Source organism: Falco cherrug, chromosome 17 (assembly GCF_023634085.1).
Source record: "Falco cherrug isolate bFalChe1 chromosome 17, bFalChe1.pri, whole genome shotgun sequence".
Taxonomy (NCBI): Eukaryota; Metazoa; Chordata; class Aves; order Falconiformes; family Falconidae; genus Falco; species Falco cherrug.
In genome coordinates this window covers 5505914-5526746 of record NC_073713.1, presented here as the reverse complement: position 1 = coordinate 5526746, position 20833 = coordinate 5505914, and the positions used below count along the sequence as shown (strand labels likewise).

Sequence of the window (20833 nt, the reverse complement as noted above, 5' to 3'; positions counted from 1 at the left end):
TAATTATAACAGACCTCTCCTAGAAATTGTTTTTAACTTAAATATTCCCCCAGTTCTCCTAAACAGACTTCAGTGCTGCTGTCGGGAGTGCAGTGGGTCACACACTGCCGTGGTGCTGGGACAAGGAGGGGGTGCCCAGGCTGGCACCCCGACTGCTGGGTCTCCAGTCACCCCAGTAGGTGATGGGGAGCCTCAGCGCAGGTTTCTACGCAAGAGAAGGGAGCAGGGGAAAAATGCAGTGAGGCAGAGCTGAGACAGGAGAGGGTGCTCTCGCTGCAGCAATGGATGCGCGGAGGGAAGCAGGTGTCCTGCGGGGGGGCGGGGCGGGGACTTGTGGGATGAGGGGTCTTGATGCCTCAACCTGCATCCCCAGGGATGCTCTTCCTCCTGGAGTTTGCAACAGCAGCAAAAATCAGAAAAGGTTTAGAGGAGGTGGGAAGAACAGGAGACAGGCTACGCAGAAAGCAGGGAGAGGGGTGCTAATGGCTCTGATTTAATTTTTCAGTCGTGTTAATGGACACGAACCCTCCAAACCTCTCCTGTGATCCAGCTCCTGCCTCTGGGAAAGAGCCCGGGGCTCCTGGCTACCCAGACACACCGCAGCACACCACGGGGGGAGATGCCCAAGTCCAGGGGGGCGAAGGGGCACAGGCACACCCGGGGTCACGATTTTCAAGGCAGGGGGATTGAACTAAATGGTTCCATTCCGGTGGAAGTCTTGCCCAAATCAGTCTTTTTTTTCAGTTCAATTGTTGCAAAATCCTTCACTCCGAAAGGGAAACTATTCAAACCTCTGCACTTTTATTATTCCATCCTTCTTGCTGCCTTTGCACCTTCGAACAGCACTAGGGAGCACAGTGCCTCCGAGTCCTGCCTGAGAAGCTGAGACAGAAAAGCCACAGAGGCAGAAAATGGAGCAGCCCGACCCGTGAACCTGTGCACAGCAATGCTCCAGATCTAACGGGATATTCCTTGTGCCTTTAACCCCTCTCCCAGCTCTCCCAGAGGCACCAGTGAGCGCAGCCAGTGCTCCCTGCCCTCCCCACCCCCCCACTGCGGACACCCTCATGCTGCCTGTCGAGGACTGAAGCCCCGATGCCACCCAAAGCGCTTTGGAGGATGGAAGGAGGAGATCCCTTTGCAGTGTGGTCAGGCATGACCTTCCTGCAGATCTGCCCAGATCTTTTCTGGAGCAACCTCAGAAAGCGAGCAGAAAAGTGTCGACCAGCAGGCAACCTCAGTGATGGAGGCGCGGGAGATGTCCCAGCGTGGTCCTTTCTGCAACGCCCAGAGAAGCTAGATGTAATTAAACACAGCCAGCTGAAAGACAGACTGGATAGCCTAAAAGGATTTAATCTCTGAAATCTTGGCTCTAATTACTCGGCCGCACTGATTCTGACCCATATTAGCCTAAGCTGATGCACCATTTTTTAATCTAGTTATTTCTTCCCAAGCAGCGCCGTCTCCGGGGGGCTCGCTTGGGCAGCAGAGTTAGCTCACAGCTGGGTACGGTCTAACTAGGCCAGCACTGCGGGACTTCTTTATGATTATTTTTTTTTTCCCCCTCTGCGTCTCAGTTTCATCCCTGGCAGGGAACACCAGCAGACAGAAACGTGTGCACGACACGCGTGTGGAAACCGCCGCGTGATGAGCAAAAGGGGTTTGGGGCAGGGGCAAGGCCAAGGGGATGCGATGCTGGGACCAGACTGGGACCAGGCTCTAGGCTGGAAGGGGGGCAAGGATGGAGACGTGTGTGCTTCTAGGAGGAAGCTTCCTTGGAGAGACCAGGGAAGGGCTGGGAGAAGGACAGTTGATGGGTCACCTTAGGGTTGCTGCAAAGGATCCCGTGCTGAAGTGGTGCTTTGAAGATCCCTGAGCTGAGCTGCTGGGACCAGGCACCAGCCAGCCGGGCTCCCCATCCCACGGCAAAGCGTGCGGCTGGGAGCGGCTCCTGCATCCCTGCTGCAAGCAGAGGGTTTTCTCGCTCCAGCAGCTCGGTTGCTCCCTTGAACGGGGGGAAGGGGAGTGCATGTTAACAGCGTAAATTGCAAAGCCAAGCACGGAGCCTCATCAATCCCCGACCACCACTGTGTCGAAAGGGATACTAATCCAAGAGCGTGATGCTGATCCGAGCGCTCGGTGCTACTCCAAGCAGTAGCGACGCACATTTTCCTAATCCCGAGCGCCATCCCTGAGAGGAGAGCAAGCCCAGCCGGAGTTATCGCCGCAATTTAGGCTCGTGGCATGTGGATGGATTGACCCACCAGGTCCATCACGCGCCTGGCCCACAGCGAGATGCGTTCTGCATCCCACCGTGTTATTACCATGGTTCCCACCTCTCTAATCAGGGCTGCTTGCTCCGAGCCGGCGCTGACCTTGATACCTTCCAGTCCAAGGCCCCTCTATGGCAAAGTGATTCAATTAAGCCCCAGTTCACACAGAGTGCTAAAAAAGAAGGGGAGGGGGGAGGAAAACAAAAAGAGCCCAACAACAACAACAACAACCCCCCCCCCCCGCCCTCTTGAGAATAATTTTCTTCTATGGATTTTTAAGACCAGCGGCTGGAGAATCGCTTTCTCGTTTTTGTGCTGTCTCTCCAGTCAATAAATAAGAGGGAAATAAAGGATTTCAGAGAAAATAGAATGCAGTCAAAAGGTAAATTGTGGTCTTAAAAGCCCCTAAGAGACTGTCACAGACTTTGAAATGTTTCCTAGTTTGAGACCATTTCTTCCTGACTACATGGTTTCCGCTCCTTTATTTGCATCTCTGGGAAGTAATCTTTAAAACTGATTTTCCCCTGGTTGCATTTCATTGGCAAAGAAACTAAACAGGCTGCTGCATTACAGTAATAACATCAACATTTCAGGCACCTTCGCCTTAATTATTTCTCTGTCTTGCCAACAGAACCAGTTAAACGAGATTTATATTTGGGCAGGGAGGAGGGGGGCCAAGTCGTGTGTGTGGATGGGGAAGATAACCTGGAAAAACCGATTTCTCCCTTGTTATGTGTCACCACCAGCAAAAAAAAAGTAAAATATAAAAAAAAAATACACGAGGTAAAAGGTTTGGGCCATTTAAGTAATAATAATGTCAGCATTTCACCTGTCTCTTGCTTAATTATCTCCTTCTCTCAGCTCCGCCACCTGAACCAGTTTAGATAAGATTTCAGCACAGATAAGGAGAAGAACCTGTATTCTCTGAAGCAGATAAGCCACATTTTCCAATGGAAAGGAAGAGAATACGGCACTAAAACCTTCCTGCCGTCTACTCCAGATTTATCAACAGCCTCTTAGCAAAAGTCTTGCCACTAAAAGCTTGTGAAGTTTTGCAAAATGCTACCAGATAAGAGAAGAGCACTCGTAGAGAGACTTGAAAGGGAAGCTGGAGTGTGCAAAGGAGCTCGTCAGCATCTACCTCCGGCCAACACACGCTCAAGGTCACCCCAAAAAGCATCAGGGAGGGAGAAGCAGGGGTCTAGCTGAGAGCCGAGAGGTTCTGCATGGGTCTCCTTACCCATGCAAGGTGTCGAAGCTTCTTTCTGAGTTGCTTGTGCTTGACAGACGGCCCCTTCAGGACCTCCTGCTCTGTCCTTTTAGGTCTCCCTCCCTTCCACGACATGCAGGTCCACCTTTGTCCGCCACCCAGGTGCCTCAGAACAAGGCTCGTGTGCCAGGGTGAGCTTGCTAGCAGGTAAAGTCCCTGGTGACCTTGCAGCCAGGGACAGGAGCTAGGCACAGAGAAGGACCCTCGCATCGCTGAGGATGCAGGTCTGGTGAGCTCAGGACCCCTGAGGGTTCGTATTTGGGTCCATCCCCGCCGCCAAGTGCTGGATGCCATGTGCCTGCCGCTCGCTGCAGGCGCTTCCAGCTAAAACCTTGCCAAGCCACGTGTTCGCGGCTGCCAACGCGTGCCCAACACACCCGCAGATGGGATGCTCGCCTGTGCGCAAACATTTACAAACACCTTGAGAGACTCGCGAAGACGCAGCAGGTTGCTGGAAGCTGTCCATCCGCAGCAAGGAGGCTCAGCACCACGGAGGGACCATTTGGTTGAGCAGGAGACGCTGCCGTGAGCAGCGAGAGAGACGAGATGCTCTTGGCCGCTCTGCACCGCACGACACCGTTGGTACTCCAGAGGAACATTTTGAAAGTAAAAGAAACAGCTCTCTGGATAAAAAGCTGGGAGTCTCTCCTTCTCTGCACTTGTACTGCAGAGCCTGCTTTTATTACACAATTTCCACCCTTCAGTGGCTCGGATGTTTTGCCTGCACTTCGTCGCTGACCCTCAGGCCATTCCTCAAAACAATATTTGCTCAGTGTTTCGCACATGTGTGGCTTTCTTCTTTTTTTTTTTTTTTTTTTTTTTTTTTTTAATAAATTCAAGGTGGGTAAAATCTTTCCCTCTGCCTTGATTTCTAACAGGCTGGGGAGTGATGGTGCATGCTTGTGCAAGAAGGTGAGAGAGTAGGAGATGAGGAATGTGCATTTCTGGGCTATGGTGCATGTGCGGGGAGGGCAGAGCCCCCGTTTGCAGGCAGGAGGGAAGGGTGCTCGTACCTGAAGCGCTACCTGCCCGCAGCCAGCCAGCTCACGAAGGATGAGAAACTTCCTCCAGGAACTGCCAGCCAGCTCCAGGCTCTCCCTTATCATCCCCAACCTGCCAGCTCTCCAACCTAGGTGAAGCTAATAGGATGCTCCTGCTTCAGACCACAACAGCGGGGGCTGGATTTGGCCCCGTGCCCCCCCCCGGCAGAGCTGCCCTGCTGCCTGCCTGTGCTTATAAGCTCCTTCAGCTTCCCCTCGCCTGGCCTTGCCTTCCCACCCTGCCTCGCGTCTGATTATATTGGGTCTGCATGTGTAAGTACAGCCTCCTGCCATCCTAATCATCTAAAGTGGCTATTTGAATAACAGTTGTTGGTGCCTGTAGTTTCCTGTAATTTCCAAAAGGAAACAAATCCATGCAGACTGCAATTTTGTGCCTATGAATTTTGAATGAATATCTCTAAGAGCCTCAATTTCTCTCTCCCTTCCTTCCTCCCCTCCCCTCGCTTGCCTCCCAGACCCAGCTGAGCGAGATGCTGCCACAAAAGGGTCTCTCAACCGAGCTGCTCCTTTCTTTAGGGGGGTGGATGCCAGGCTAGTGAGGCTGGACGCCTCCGAGGAGAGATGCTGGCGTTCAGCAGGCAAGGCAGGGTGCTGCCGGCTCAGGGAGCTGGAGGAGGAAGGTGGCTGGATTGCACCCAACCCACGGGAGACCTGTTCCATGGCAGGAGGAAGGAGGGCATGGAGGTGGGAGCATCTTTCCAGTCTCAGGTGTCGGGATTTTTTCCTGTGTTGCCACCTCCAAACTGAGCTTGGGAGGTCCCTCTCTATCCAGCTCTGCTGGTACCTGCCCTTTAGAGATGCTGCTACTGGCCAAGCTCTTCATCTCCTAACCCAGAGCAGCTGTAAGACATCTCTCCTCCAGACCTGATTTTCACAACAGCGACAGTCCCTATTTATAACCTTCTCCCTTTCAAGTTTCCCCTCCTGTTCTGCTGCGTGCAGTTTTATGACAGTGAGGGTTCTTCTTTTTATGACATTGTTGTTTTTAAAGTGTTTTTATCACCTGGTTTTATTACAAAATTACCGTACAGCACCCCAAGTGCCATAGCAGCGAGGAGGGAGAGCGATTCTGGCAATGCAGCAGCTCTTTCCTGCACAGCTTGCTGCCTTGCTGGGGAAGTGGCTGGGATTTGGTGATGGATGGAGCGCTTGTTATCCAGTATATTTTTATCCATAGATATATAAAGCACTTTGTGATCCCAGTGGATATCAGGCACTATATAAATGTAAATCATTATCATTATCATTAAATACCTTCTGCATCTCTTAAACCTACCAGTTGGAATCAAATACATACGGGGCAGCTGGTATCTGGGCTTTTGCTGGTGAACCAAATACAAGAGGTGTGATTTTTGTCTTTGTTAGCAATTAAACATGGTATCGGGAAAGACTTTTATTTCCCCATTGCAATTTTTCATGCTGCCTCTCATTTGAACGCTGCTTCTCACCCGCTAGGAGAAATCTCTGCAGACCTCCCTAGCTACAACCTGGATGAGGAACAGCCCCCTCGGGTGCGCCGATGCTCCCCCAATGATTTGCACCCATCACATGGGTTGTGACGTTGGTGCCCACTGCATCGCCACGAGTTAAGGAGGGTAAGAGGATCCCTCGTGCGCCGCTGGGTCACAGGGAGGAGAGCTCAGTTCCTACGTGATTTATGACGCAGAGGAGAATATAGACACTTATCTCCAAAACTATGACTCTGCAGCATTTCTCCTTGGCCACTGCCCAAGCCCTGAAATAACTGACTGCACAAAACCTCTCGGATGTTGTCCCCATAACGGCAGCGAGCGCAGGGTACAAGGCAGATCAACTTTATAACCCAAACTTTCCTATTTGTTTCACCCCGTCCCTTTTCCCATTCCTTAAGGAAGGGATCTGAGCCTGAAGGACTCACTCAAGGTGGCACGCGCAGGCTTTGGCAGCACAGAGACGAACCTGGGACTCGTGTGTTTCCATCCAGGATAGAACTCACTGGATTCCCTTTCTGCCCATCCAGCCGGGAGCACAAGCCAAGCAGGCAGCATGCTGGGTGCCCCCTTCCCCAGGCTTCCTAAGCCTGTATTTTGTCACTAAAGCCCCCCATCTTCCTGCCCGCACCGCCAGCAAAGCCACCTGGCTGCCAGCTCCATCCCATGGGAATCCATCCTCAGCGCGACGATGCCAGTTTCTGCTCTTCCCAAACCCCACTCAGCAGGAGCCTCAGAAATACCCATAGTTTCTTGAGTCATCGCCGGAGCTGCACCGATGCCCCGAGAGAAGGATTAACCCTATGGAAGCAGCCGCTGGAGTGGGGGGCAGCAGGAGGTGGATGCTGCGGTGGTGAGGACCCCAGAAGCCATGTGCCTGGGAGTCAGGAGCCAAGTCCCAGCTGAAAGGCACCAATGTCAGGGAAGGATGCTCCGCTGGCGTTTCCCAACAGAAGATGACAGGTTACACTCGGTGCTGTGATGAATGGCATGTCCTGGTCCTGGGGGCTGGGGGCTGGCTGTCCCGAGCACCCACGGGGCTGGTAATCACCAATATTTCATCTCCCCTTGTCATGACAAGCAGAAGGGATGCAGCTGAAAACCTCTGTGCCACGGGTCTGAGCTCTGGCCTTTAATCTACATCCCTATGAACCTGCAAGCAGTGTCTTGCAAAGCTTTTGCAATAGTTAAAGGAACAAGGTTTTTCCTAATTCCTGATGCCACCCACCCCCCCCCCCCCCTTTTTTTTTTTCCTATTTTCCCTAGCCTCTCGTAAGTTGCAGCCTCCTGCTGCCCAGGGGAAATCTTCCATTTAGCTACATTTTCCTTTCTTATTTCATGCTGTAATGGAGATTCATCATAGGTGTTAAATCCATAATTTGCCATGAATCCCTTTTCTCTCTCGGCGGAGGTCAGAGTTGAGCATGTTAGAGCAACCCGAGAGCGCAGCTTCATGCCTGTCCCCCGGGGAGGGGGGAAACCTCAGCCTAATTCCCAGGACTGGGAAGGATGCTGGAGAGGAGTCTCGGATGGGTCACCCAATGCCATGTCCACGCTTGCCACCTAAAGTGATCCCTCATTTGTGATCTATCCCTAAAGCGATCCCTTTAGGCACTGTGCCTTTACTGCAGTGTCTGGGGTAGTGCCTCCTGCACCCCGCCGCAGCTCAGCACCCACATCACCGCCCAGTACCACAAAACCAAGCCCCTACCTTTTTTTTTGTATGGAAGCACCCATCTCACCGCGGCTTCCAACACCAGCCTCGGCAGGGACCGCTTGGAGCCTGCAGCCAAAACTCTTTGCACAGCCCAGTAAGGAAGCACTGACCCAAGGCTGCTGTCATCCCAAACAAACTTCACATGTCCGCAGGGTCTACTCCTGATTTGAGCAGGCCAGGCACCTTTTAACGTCAAAAAAGAGTAACAGCCCCTTCCAGCGGGCCACTTGTCCAACTCTGCCTTGGCATGAGATGAATATCCTGGCGCAGGGGTGGTTATTCACCCATCAGTTACAAAGGACACCCACAGGTCAGTTGTTAAGATGCAGTTTTGAAGCCCAAGTTGAGCTCAAAGGAATGCCCCATCCCCACCCCCATCCCCCCATCAGGTGGGCAGCCGACACCCGGCGGGGGCATCGAAAGCAAACGCCACTCGGACACGCCAGGAGCAGGCAGCACTGCGAGGGGTTTGGATCAAGGAGTGAAATTCATCACAGGGCTCCCCAGTGACCTGGGAAGGATGCTGGCTGAGCTGGGAGTGGTGCTGGGAAGCCTGGACTCCATCACGGCCCGCACAGCAGCTCAGGAACGTGCTCAGCGGGGGCGCACGGCTGGGCAGCGCTTAAAGGAGGGGGGGAGGGGGGGGGCAAATGCAAGATGTACAAAAAGCAACCCAGGACAGGGCTGGCAAAGCTCTCAGACCCAAGAAACCTCATCCCTCCAGGCTGGCTGGGCAGCTCCCAGCAGGAACAGCTCAACAGCCGCTTTATCCACCCTCTCCCCAAGCACTGCGGCTGCCCCTGCCCCCGCGGAGCCTGGCGCTCATTTTTCATTTGGGGGTGATCGATAGGAAAGCGGGGGCTGTCGCTCAGGTGATGACATGCTTCGAGGGCCTCATTCTTCTCTGCCAGCTGACGAGGGGAGAGGGAGTCAATACTTCTGGCAGGTCACTAACAACCCACCAAGTCCCCAGCGGTGATGGATCCCCTGGCCGAGCGCAGCCCCGACGCACGGCGCTGCAACCGTTATCGCATCTGTGTGTGCATGCCGGCAAGGCACTAAAGGAGCTGCTGCGTGCAGGTTTAATGCAGATACAGAGGAGCGCGGGTAGCATGCAGACGGGGGAGTTTTGTCTTGATTGGCAAGAGGGAGAAACGCGTACAGGCGTGCAAAGCAGAGAGACACGTGCGCGGGGTTTGTTTATGTGATGCAGAATGCAAGGTGTCAGCCAGCCAAAAGGGCATAAAGCAGAATAATCTCCCCTGTCCACAGGCGTTGCGTGGAGCAGGAGCCGTTCGATGCAGTATATGATGCAAAGGCTCAAGTGATGCAGCGGGAGCGCTGGCTCCCAGGTGCCTTATGTGAACTGGGGAGGATTTGGAGGGCAAGACGCAGAGGTTTGTGCCCGGAGCGGGAGGCAGCACAGACACAGCAGTACAAGTGATGGGCGCAGTGGTACGGAGGGATTTGGATGCGCGGCAAGCACCCCCCCATCATTCCATGGCAACTTTCCAGCCACCACAGCCGTGGTGCAATAGCTCACGGCCCCCGTGCGAGGGGCAGGGGGGTGGGCAGAGCCAGCAGGAAGGGCTGGAAAGGGGCAAAGGGATGCAGCCACCATCGCATCTGAAAGGATGACGGAGAATCGGGAAGGCTTTTTTATCAGCTCTATGTGCTTTGCATCCATCAGTTCGGTACAGACCGGCAGGCTCTGCCTAGAGGAGCCAAACGCTTTGTGTTCGATAAAGACACGGGTCAGGCCCTCCCTGCATCGAGACAAGGAATCGCAGATGGGTGCACGCACCCTAACATTAATCATCTCTAACCGCGTCTCTTCCTATTTACTTTGTGGTCCTTCAGTCTTCAGCATTCAGGTAGGAACGCTGTTGCAGCTCTGAGGATACAACAAGGTGAAGTTTGATGGGAGAGGTGGTACCTGCTGGTAGACCAAGCGATGCAGTTCCAAGGGAACCGCTGGGCTTCCAGGGACACAAATCTCCCTCCAGTATTCAAGCCTGGCTCTGTGGCACCGACGACTAGCCATTAATTTATGTTCAGAACAAGAGAAGTCTGGCGGTGTCACCTAACCCCGGGGCTCGGAGCTTTAAGAAAACACAAATTTTCCAAGACTGCTCATAAAATGGTGTGAGCTGGTAACACCGGAGCAGGCTTTGAGGGAGCAGAGGCAGTGTTTGCTTAGGACTGATGAACCCCTCCCTGTGCAATTAAACACCAGCTACTGCTCAGATACAGCCCTGTCCTGTGGGAAGGAATATTTTTATATTTTTTAATGCATTTGATTAAAAAAAAAAATTATTTTTTAAAAAATTTTTCGGTCATGCAGTGGTGTATTAACTATGCCTATTGGACTGGGACAGGCGTTATGCCCAGCAGGGTGCTGTTACAAGCAGCGTGCAAACTGGGCTGGGTTTGCCAAAGCTCCAGCTTTCCCAGTGGGAAACTCCCTCCTGGATCCTCAGGGAAGGGGCTTTTTGCATTTCGCAGTGACCAGGCACACAGAGCTACTCCCTGTTGTAACAGCTCTACTGACCGCATGGCAAAAGCCGCAGCACGGCGGCGGGTGTATCTGTCATCGGAAAGAGTTTGCTTTCTTAGCTTTCCCCTCCCCGTATCTGCGTGATTGGAAAGTCGTTAATTATTCAGCAAGGAGGCTGGGGGGGCACGTCCCGTACAGTGTTTCACCCCAGCACCATCCAGCCAGTCCTTAACGGGGTGGTGGACGAACCAATTTTGCTCGCCTCCTTCAAAGCAAGGAGAGCAGAGCGCACGTGGCCGCCGCCTTGCCCTCCTCCTCCAGACCGGCTGGGTGCAAACCCCTCCGAAATGTGGGGAGACTTCCCGCTTCCCAACATCCCAGTGAAACCCAGCTTGGGAGGACCCATCTCTGGAGCTTTTCAGCAGACGATACGTCTCTTTGATCTGTTTTTCCAGCGATAGACTGCACAGGGCAGAGGTTGCCCTGATTCTGTACAGCACCCAGCACCTCCAGGACCCTGGGTTTGCCTGGCTGGGTACGGTCCAGCCACGGAAAACCCTTCCCACGCCGGGAGCCACAGAGGGATGCGAGCAAGGGAACCCGTCCACCTTGTGCTATCAAAAGGAGCCGGCTCAGAGTGCTGCAAACTTAAGCTACTCAGACACGACATCAAATATTTAGGTTATTTGGGATTTGGGCTCGATTGTTTGATGTTTCTCTTTCACTCCCAGTAGAGCCGGTTGCTATTTTGCCACTGAAAATATTCCCAGCAGAAAAAGCAGCTTTGTGAAGCCCCAAACTTTTTCAAGGAGAAGAGACTGGAAGAAAACGGTCATGTTTCTGTCGCCTCTTTTCTCGTTTGGAACTGGCATCCTGACCTGCTGGTTTTAGGCTGAATTTTGCATTCCAAGAATTGAATTATGTTAAAAAAACTATGGAAAAATACTTGAGATGGTTCCAAGCTGAACCGTTTCTGGATTTGAATCATCACCTGGTCCCCATTTTCTCACTGCGGCTCAGCACCATGAACAAGTCCTGAAAAATGGCCTTTCCCAAGCCGTAGCCTCTTTATTTTCGATCAAACCCCGCTAAAGAGCAGGAAAGCTGGGAAAAGCAGATATCTCAAGCTGCCAGCAATCATTTTGGTAATGGAAATAGCTTACTCTGCTCTGCAGGGGAGGACTGGAAAGTCTCAGCTAGAGAGAGACGATTGGAATAAAATAAAAAATAAAATAAAAAGAGGAAAAGGGTTGTGATTGAACATAAAGGCGCTTGACACCCGGGTGACCCTCCTCTTCTCCTGTCCCTGGCTTGTGCCATCTGAAAAGACAGGAGCTCTCACTTCAAATTAACTTAATCTGTAGCGTTAAATAATTCATGTTGATTTAAGAAAGCTTTATTTCTAATGGGACACACATGATTTCAGAGTTAATATTAGAAGAGGCTGTGGAGGGGGAGGAGACAGGGAATTAGACTATAAAAGGTGCATGTACAAGTTAATTGCCTATCAATTATTCACCTTAAGTCTCTGGAAGTAGTTCCTCTGCCTCCCTCCTCCAACCCCCATGGTCCCCTTTTTCTGGTTGTCACCAGCACCCCTCTGGGACCAACCCCTTCCCTGCGCCGAGGTGTAGAGCCGCTTGCGGGGACAGCGCTGGTGGCTCCCCTCTCGTGCTGGGGAGGACCACGGACCAGCCTAGCCTCGGGATGCTCCTGCCGGGATGCCAGCGATGGAGAAGCCACCACGCTGCCATCCAGCTTCCCCAGCCATCCACTGGGGAATGACCTGGATTCCTCCCAGATGGATGCCAGGAGTGACCTGGATTCCTCCCAGCACCGCAGGTCCTGCCTACCCCTGGCCATGGCAAACCAAAGGCTTGGGAATGCCGCCGCCGGATCGGCGCAGCGAGCCAGTGCCCCCCATCCTCCCCTCCTCTCCCTCCTGGGGAAGCCAATTCTCTCTTCAAAGTTTCTCCTCGCTCGGCTGCCTTTGAGATCTGGGAACTCAGCACTAATTAACGTGTCTGCAAATCCCCGCTCGGCTGGCGGGGCCTCGAATTCATGCGCGGTCCCTCGCGTGCAGATGGATCCACGAGCTAGCCCTCTGGCTCCTTAAACTACACGGCTGGCAGATGCATATTTTAACAACACACATCTGTTGGCTATATAATCTCTTGTATTTGCCCTCCCTGCTCTGAGCTTTGATGGAAGACCGGAGGGAACTCTCCAGTGGTTACAGCCAAAGTGTTTGCTTTGCAATTTTGCTCCATCGCTGTCTGATTTTATTTTTAAATTTCTCCAAGTCCTAATCAGGCTCTTGCTCTATTTAATTAATACCCTGGCTTAGCTAAATAGATCATAAATGAAGAAGCCCTGCCATTAAAGATGTACCAGGTAGCAAACAGCCCTCTGGTGGCTTCCCAAAGCCTGCCTGGCTTGGGCTCCCCTGCCCCACCGCTGCCCTGACGTCCTTCGCCTGCAGAAAACGTGGATGCCTCTGCATCTCCCCACCCCACCTCAACGGCTTCATCAGCCGCTGCCTTCCCTGCTGGGGCAGGTGTTCCTGGGAGAGCAGAGGCTCATTCCCCGGACAATTTGGGCAGCGGTAGGAAGGAAGGTGAGGGAGACCTGGAGGGAGGGGGGCTCCATCGGTTCTGGGGTGGGTTAGCTGCGTTCCCCAGCAATATTTGTCCCAGCGACTCTACAAATAAAAGACTTTCCCCAATGCTGATGACACTAATAGGCTCATCTGTTTGAAAGTTTGGACTTCCAAGGCTATGGAATGATCTGTTCCACTACATTTAACCATGTAGATTTAAAAACAATGTGACAAAACCTTAAATATTTAATTAAAATATGGTGTAGATCTGCATCTGAGCAGGGAAGTAGGAGGCATCATCCCCACAGAGCTGTTGTCAGACATGAATGACAGCGATTGGAAACCCGAGCTGGGAGGCATTAGGGGATTTCTTGATACCAAAGAAGTGGAAAAGCTGGCAAGAACGGACAAGGCAGTGCCGACGCATGCAAAAAACCACCAGGTGACAAGGTTTTCCAGAGACAAGGCCGGGGTGTGACAGAGCGGGATGGGGTTCCCCAGAACCACCTCCAGCATCCCTGGCTGGCTGATGAGCCCCTCGAGTTGTTGGCAAAGCCAGCAGCAAACGACGGGCTCCCAGCCACCAGAGCCTCCCAGCTCTGCTCTAGCCGTGACAAATCTTTTCCCCGAGAGCTGCCAGGTTTGCCCACGGATCCGGGGCCGGCTCAGGGATCCTCTCCTGCCTAGGTGACGCTGGGCAGCCTGGGATGAAGGAATGCCCCAAGAGCATCTTCTTCCAATGAGGCAGCTCAGGCAGCCTGTCACATCCCTTCCTAACCCAGCGAGAGACCTGACATTTGGGAGACCCCACTGTCTGGGAGACCCCAAAAATCTGGGAGACCCAAAAATCTGGGAGACCCAACAATTTGAGCTGCTTAGCTCACGCCTAAAGCAGGCTCATCGAGTTGTCAGGCACTGGATCTGACGAGGAGAACTCCGCACAGCTGGTGGCATTACACATCTGTAACCACTGAACACGTCGCTCCCTTTTCCCGTACAAACTGCCTAACGCACAGCAAGCTTAGCTCGACGTCCCGCACGCTGTAACCGGCTGTCAGCAGCCCACGCTGGCTCTTAACACACGAGGTGTTGGAGGCATCTACTCTTCGTGTGCCATTCCTGTTCCCTGGGGTTGGAGGCATCTACTCTTCGTGTGCCATTCCTGTTCCCTGGGATTGGAGGTATCTACTCTTTGTTGCGCCATTTCTATTCCCTGGGGTTGGAGGCATCTACTCTTCGTGTGCCATTTCTATTCCCTGGCTAAATCGCGGCGCAGAGCAGCCGTGCCAACGCCTGCCGCAAGCGTTGCAGCAGGACTCCGCATCCCGCTGCAAAGGCACGAAGGCGCCAGCTGGTGACCACTAACGACCCTCCAGCCCCTTGCCCAGGGTGGGGATTATCACTCCCACCTCCCCAGCCAGCCTTAAATTTCCCCAGAACATCTGCATAAATACATTTAAAGTGAAAGATGGGCTTCTGACGGCTTGCCAAGCCCCATCTTCTTACTGATCGGGCTTAAGTTGAACATGCTATAACTTTAATTTTCTTAAAAGGAAATGTAAGTTGCTGAACAACTTAGGTAAATGTACCAATTAGCAGCTACCAAGTATATTCACATAAACATTAACTACCATCTATTCAACACATTCCACAACCCCAAAGATAATAATGATTTCCTTTTGATCCATAAAAACATCTCTCTGCTCAATCAACGCTTCGCGGCAGCTCTGAGCTCTGACGTACGCCCGAGCGCTCTGGGACTAAATTAGTTTGGAAATCTTTAGCTCTAATTAAATAACATTATTTCTTTTGTCTGGCTCCAGCGACGTATTCTGCCTTCGCAACAGAAGGAGGGAGCCCAAGCGAAGGAGGGGAAGGGATACAGCTTGCAGAGGTTGTTGGTGCAAGCAAAAGCCCCCCCGACAGCTGCGTTCTGCGTTCCGATTCATTTGCAGGTGCCTTTCATGTACGGGCACATGGCAGAGCGCTGAGCTGCCGAGAAGGGTTGATTGAGCAGAAGGATGGATCAAAAGAAAATCATCATTATCTTCGGGGTCAAGTGAAGGAAGAGAAGGCAGTGGCTGAAGTTTGGGGGTAGGGTACTTGGTAGGGTTGCGGAGAGGGAAAACCAAGCACAGGGGAAATTACAAACCAGAAATTAGGACGCATTTTCCCGGTGACGCGCGGACTCTCCCGAAGTGCACCTTCAACCAGAACTAGGACCTTAATTCCATTTTTTTGGCTGCTTCAGACTGATTAGTGTTCACCTAAACACTCTTGGTTTCATCTTTTTTTAAGGACTTTTTGTCCCTGGAAATTAACAAGGTAAAAATAACCAAGGGGAAAAAAAAATACAACAAGGGGAAAAAAAAATACAACAAGGGGAAAAAAAATAGCCAAAGTTCAATTTAAACCAATGTAAATATGTAAACAGTTTCACTTTGGGGGTTGAATAATCAGGATGTATCTGGGAGCAGCACAGCCTGGGTTTTCTCCAAGGTTTTCAAGAAAAATAGCTTTTTTATTAACTTCTCTGAGGCCACATTCATTCTGGGAAGTCTCACCAACACCACCTGAACTCCTGATAAGCACTCACAACTGCTTTGCCAGCCTGCCAACAAAGCCTTCGCCAACAAAGCATCACTCTCCCACCTACTACCCCAAAAAAGGTCTTGACAAGATGTTGGGAGTCATCTCCCGTTTGCAATCCCATGCTTGGGAGTCATCTCCCGTTTGCAATCCCACGCAACACACTCCTGTGCTGCCCATGGGAAAGATGAATTACTGACAAACACACGATGAGAAAACGTACGTATGAAAATAGATGGTATGAAGATAGTTTTAAAACTACTAGTATTAAAGCCTTTCCTCAAGCCTTGAATTTCAAAAATTAAAGCAGTTTTCTCAAGGTTCCTCCTCCTGCTCCTGCCGCAAAGCAGCGCTGCAGCAAGGGCAACGCTTACCACACTGATGGCACCGACGCTCCTCATATCCTTAAATTTACGCACATACACTCCTGAATTGGCGCGTGTATTTGTAGAGCTGAAGTCCCAAACATTTTGTGCCTGCGTTACCCCAGAATTGCCGCACTCCCTAAGCGCCTACCTTTGCTACTGCCCTCAGGATGCAGACGCACCCCCGTGGTGCTCACGACAGATTCGTTTCCAGTCCTCTTGATTTAGCCACAAACCCTTTTGTCAAAAAGCCACTCAGTGGGACCGCCAGGACAAAAAAATTCCCCAACCCCCTCCAAGATGAGGAGGAGCTGGGACTTACCGAGAACAGTCAGCCGGGCAGGTCTGGATCGGATGGCCGCTTGGATGGCCTGACATTCATAGACGGCGTCATCTTGGAGATCAGCTCTCAGGATTTTCAAGTGATGCTGTCCGGACAGATGGTCTCCTACGACCAGATAGCGTGGATAACCTGCAGGAGGCAAAGCAGGGGGTGAGGAGGCAGCTGATGAGCCCAAGGATGACGAGCACACAGCCCAGAGCCCCTGATACCCCGCAGCAAAGAGCCAGGGGCCAGGCAGCTCCTTCCCCTCCTTGGCAGCCAGCCCAAGAAGAGAGATGGAGAGGCCTCCCAAATCCGGGAAAGAGACTGCAGGTTTTGCTCTAACAGTTCAAAACAGAAGTGCTGATGAAGGAGCATCAATGGCAATCCCTAGGGAAAGGGATGAGCCTTTCCACCAGGAAACCCACGTCACCTCTGGCTCCTGAATCCCTGAACTCCTTAAGCTGTGCATGCGCTTGTGGTGAAACACTGGGACACTTCCACTATTAGGGTGGCTGGGTGGGGGTCTGAAGGGGTCCTGACAGCCCTGGTCAGCCTGCCCCGTGTTGTGAGACACCTGAAGCACCACGGGAGGACGGCTGCCATCACCCCATCCGTCCCTGTGCCGGTGATTAATGCGCTGTGTTAACGCAGGCAGCCTGGCATGCTCTCGTGTTTTTGTTGTTTTGCAAGCTCTCAGCAGCAGGATTTGCTCTCCTGAACCGCAAGAAATACAAATGATGGGTTTGTTTGTATTTAGCTAATTAGATGACTGGCTGAGCTGGTATCATATGAGCTGGCAGTTCCTCTGGCTTAAAGCAGCCCCAGCACCGTTAATTGTGGAAGTCGTTCACATCAGCTACATACTTCAGTGGAGCTGTTGTTACCCGTTCATGTTGCAAGGTCTTGTATGGAAAGCTCAGCTCTCTAATATATGTAAAAGTTGTGGCACAGAGCTTTGAAAAACAGTTGAAGAGGGGACTGCTCAGTCAGGCAAGTCTGAGAGATGCGTAATTATATGTATTAAAAGAAAAAAAATAAAAAAGAAAGAAAAGAAAATGCAGGCATTGCACTCTGGAGGTCCCTGGAGACCAAGAAACACAAACCCTCCCCTGGCTTCTGAATGTCACTGCTTGACTTGGAGAAAAACCCTCTCGGGTCTCCCGTGCTCTGCAGAAGTCGAGCTGTGGCAACGTCACATGCGTACAGCCTCCGCTGCCCTCTCGGCTTTCCAGCCAACGCTCTCCCTCAGTCGTGTGAAATATTTCACTAAAAAAAAAAATAATCACTATGTCCCAGCAAAATATATAGAATAAAATGTAGAACCTCTCCACTACTGTTCCAGAACCTTCGGCAGCTGCAATAAACCCTCAATCACAATGCAGGCGTGGGATTAAGCAACGAGAAGTCTGGGGAATTTTATTACCAAACCAGAACTTGCCAAAAGTACAGCTTAAGGAAGCCACAAGTGCTTGTGGGCTCCTCTGGACTGCCATAAACACATTTATTCAAAGCAAACAGAGACTTTCTTGGTTTGGGTTTTTTTTTTTTGTGGAGAATGTCAAAACAGGCACTTTCAATGTTTACAAAACATTTCAGTCTGTGTTTTGGAAACATGAGGTTTGTTTCCAAAAGTCAACTGAAAACCAAAGTCAGGCTTTCCAAAGGGTCAGGTCACACCTGTGGGAAATCAACCATTTTGTTTCAAGTCAGAGTAAAAGAAGTTTTTGTTTATTCCGGGTTTTAACAACTATGTTTGAATTGGCTGGAAGGATTTGTAGTTGAAATGAAAACACTCATTAGTCTTAAAATAAATATTGTAGGTGCCCCTGCAGTGCTGGGCGGGGAGAGCTCCGGTTTTCCAGGTTTAGGTAGGGTCAAGACTTACTTGAGAGATCCCGTCCGACTCCCAGGGCGAGCCCGTCTTTGATCCACAGCACAATGCCATTGTACTCGGGGATGGCACAGAGCAGCGTCACGGGCTGCCCGGCGATCACCACCTGGTCCTGGGGCTGCTGCGTGAAGGACGAGGCTTGACCTGGAGCAGGGAAGGAGAGAGGAAGAGGAAGAGGAGGCTGTCACTGCTCCGGTGCTTCCCCATGCAATGCAGCGCCTTTGGGATGCACCAGCCCGAGATGCTCCTGCCGTGGTGCAAACCCGAGGCTGAATTCTGCAGCGATTCATTAAGTGACTACTTATGGCTCCTTCATACACTTACAAATTTGCAGTGTTTTTCCTTCCTGGGGAAAAGAAAATGATACAGCAAAGAGGTGCCAGGGTTTCCTCTTACTGTTTTCTTCCAAATTGTGCTGCCAGTGTTTTAGCCATCACGACCAAGGCAGCAATATTTAATATTACACCTGCTACCCCTAAAGGTCCTCTGCTTCCGAGTCCCGCTCCCACCTCACGTGCTCTCTGGAATCAGGATGCATAGGTAGGAACCTGCTAGAAAACAGGCAGGAGAACTGCCTGCTGCCGGCCCCTCTCCTTCCAGAGTGTAACCTACTTGTATTTGCTGCAAGCATCACACACACGCCCGGAGATGAAAGGAAGTGACAGCCCTGCACTGTTTTTGGGGTTTTTTTTGTCGGTTTTTTTTTTTTCCTAAAGTTTCACTCTTCAAACTTCCAAACTATCCAACCTTGATGAGCCAAGCCCTTAAGCATGGCAGCTGACACAGGTGGACCAAATGTGATGGGCTATCATCTCCCTTCCCAGCCCTTCCCCACCCTGAACGCTGCAAGACCACCCCAAAGCCCTGGGGTCAGCTCCTGCCACCCTGAGATGGCTCACACCTGAGGTGTGAGATGAAACTTCTCATTTTCAACAGAAAGCACTCAGCCTTTCACGGCAGAGTTTGCTAAGTGCTGGCATGACGTTTTATTTTCACTCTTTGAAACGCATCATCGTCCCTTGGCTTTGCCATGATAGGAAAACATCCAAAGTGTTAAATGCTTCTGGGTTTTTTTTGGTTTTTTTGTGGGTTTTTTTGGTTGGTGGTGGTTTGTTTGTTTTTTTCTTTCCAAAAAGAGTGCTCTGCTTTTCAGTCTGGGAAGATGAGGATCTGGGATGCTCATGCAACACATCCCTGCGGTTCAATGGTGCCGGTTTGCTCCCTCCTCTTGATCTGAGCATGTAAATAATAAAAGGAAGAGCAAACAGTGACACAGCCCCCCGAACGTCATTATTCCTCCAGGATATCTTAGAGATGGCTTGCTCCATCCCAAGCTAGCCATACATGTAGTGCCACAGGCTAACGCTGGAAGGTCCTAAATGTAAAGCCCCCCAGGCTGACCCACTGACAGCTGGACCCCTTGTGAGCGTGGTCTTTCATGTGAGTTATTTGCAGGGCATCTGAAGGGCGCTATCGCTTCGGAGCCCTTAAAATCCTACTCTTACTCGGGATAGAGGAGAGATCCAGGAAAGAGAGAAGTTGGGAGGAAGGCAGAATGGCTGGATTGCGACCGGCTGCGTTAGCTGATGGGTTCGAAGGATCAGAAGCCTCGCTGTGTGTGAATTATCGTCCTGCCACAGCCACAGAATTAACAACCCACACCCCTCAGCCGAACATCACTTCAAGACACGGAATCGTACTGCGCTGAAGAAAAAAAAAAAGTTTCTCTTTAAAATCCATTTGTTAAACCAGGACAGTCTCCACGTGAACCGCCCTAAATCAATTCAATCCTAATTTACATTAATTCAATTTAATAACTGGCTGATGATTAATCCTAAACCAAGGTTAAATAGGACACAAGTTCCCACAACTAAACTTGTTTCCAAACGAGTCGTTGGACCGTGCCCACAGGGCAAAGCTACAAAGCTCAACGCACACATAAACCAACATACATCCCCGTGTGAGCGTTTAGATTTCAATTTCATTTATCGTAGCTTAACTTAAACTTGCTCTTCGCCAGCTGAAGATGCATGGGGGAGAGCAGAGTGATCCTTTCTAGATTTCTCCCAGTTCAAAAAGCCCTGCTGAAATTGTCACCCATCTCCCCGCAGCACCCAGGAGCACCTCCAGCATCCCATTCACAGGTATTTCGAAGGTCCCAGCTCTCCCAGCACCCACACGTTTGCAAGGAAATTTGATTTTCATCATGGGTGCTCCAAAAGCCCACAGCGGTGGCTCTTGGTGCGGTGCTCCATGCACAACGGGACAGGTTTATCCCAAGAAGATTCCAGCTCCTTCTGCTGGGAGATCCTTGCTGGAAGTCACGGTGGCCTCCAATACCAGCAGAAACCCTTGCTGTGCTGAATTAAGATTGAGAAAATTGATTTCAAAGGGAATATTAATCAGCTCTGTATTCTATTTGGACTCATAAAGGACAAGCGCTACTAGGATACGAGGGAAAAGCGGGGATGAGAGAGAAAATTAGGAGAGAAAGCAGAAAAAAGTGAGCATTTTGCTTTGCTGTTTTGTGGTTTGGTTTTTCTATATATTATTATTTTTTTTTCCCACTGGCTAACTATGTTTTCCCATCTCTTTCCATAATCTTGACAATTCTCAAGGCAAGCCAGGCAAGCGGGGACAGGGCTGGAACGTGGCAATAACCCAAAAAGATTGTTTTATCAGTGACAACTATCAGCTTGTCAGCTGGGAGCTGCGAGCGTCCTAATGAGAAAGCAGAAGCACGAAGTGGTGGCCGTGCCCTCCGAAAATGCCCATTA

At 51.2% G+C, this 20833-nt stretch overlaps 1 protein-coding gene across 3 annotated transcripts in view; it reads right to left on the bottom strand.

Moving 5' to 3' along the window:
• KIRREL3 (kirre like nephrin family adhesion molecule 3) overlaps window positions 1-20833 on the bottom strand; it is a 339016-nt gene that overhangs the window by 80252 nt on the left and 237931 nt on the right. For all 3 annotated transcript variants that reach the window (XM_055695884.1, XM_055695885.1, XM_055695886.1), the window contains 2 exons: window positions 18051-18200; window positions 16163-16312 (listed from right to left, as the gene is read on the bottom strand). In XM_055695884.1, the coding sequence (XP_055551859.1) occupies window positions 16163-16312; window positions 18051-18200 (300 nt within the window). The remainder of the gene's footprint in view (window positions 1-16162; window positions 16313-18050; window positions 18201-20833) is intronic.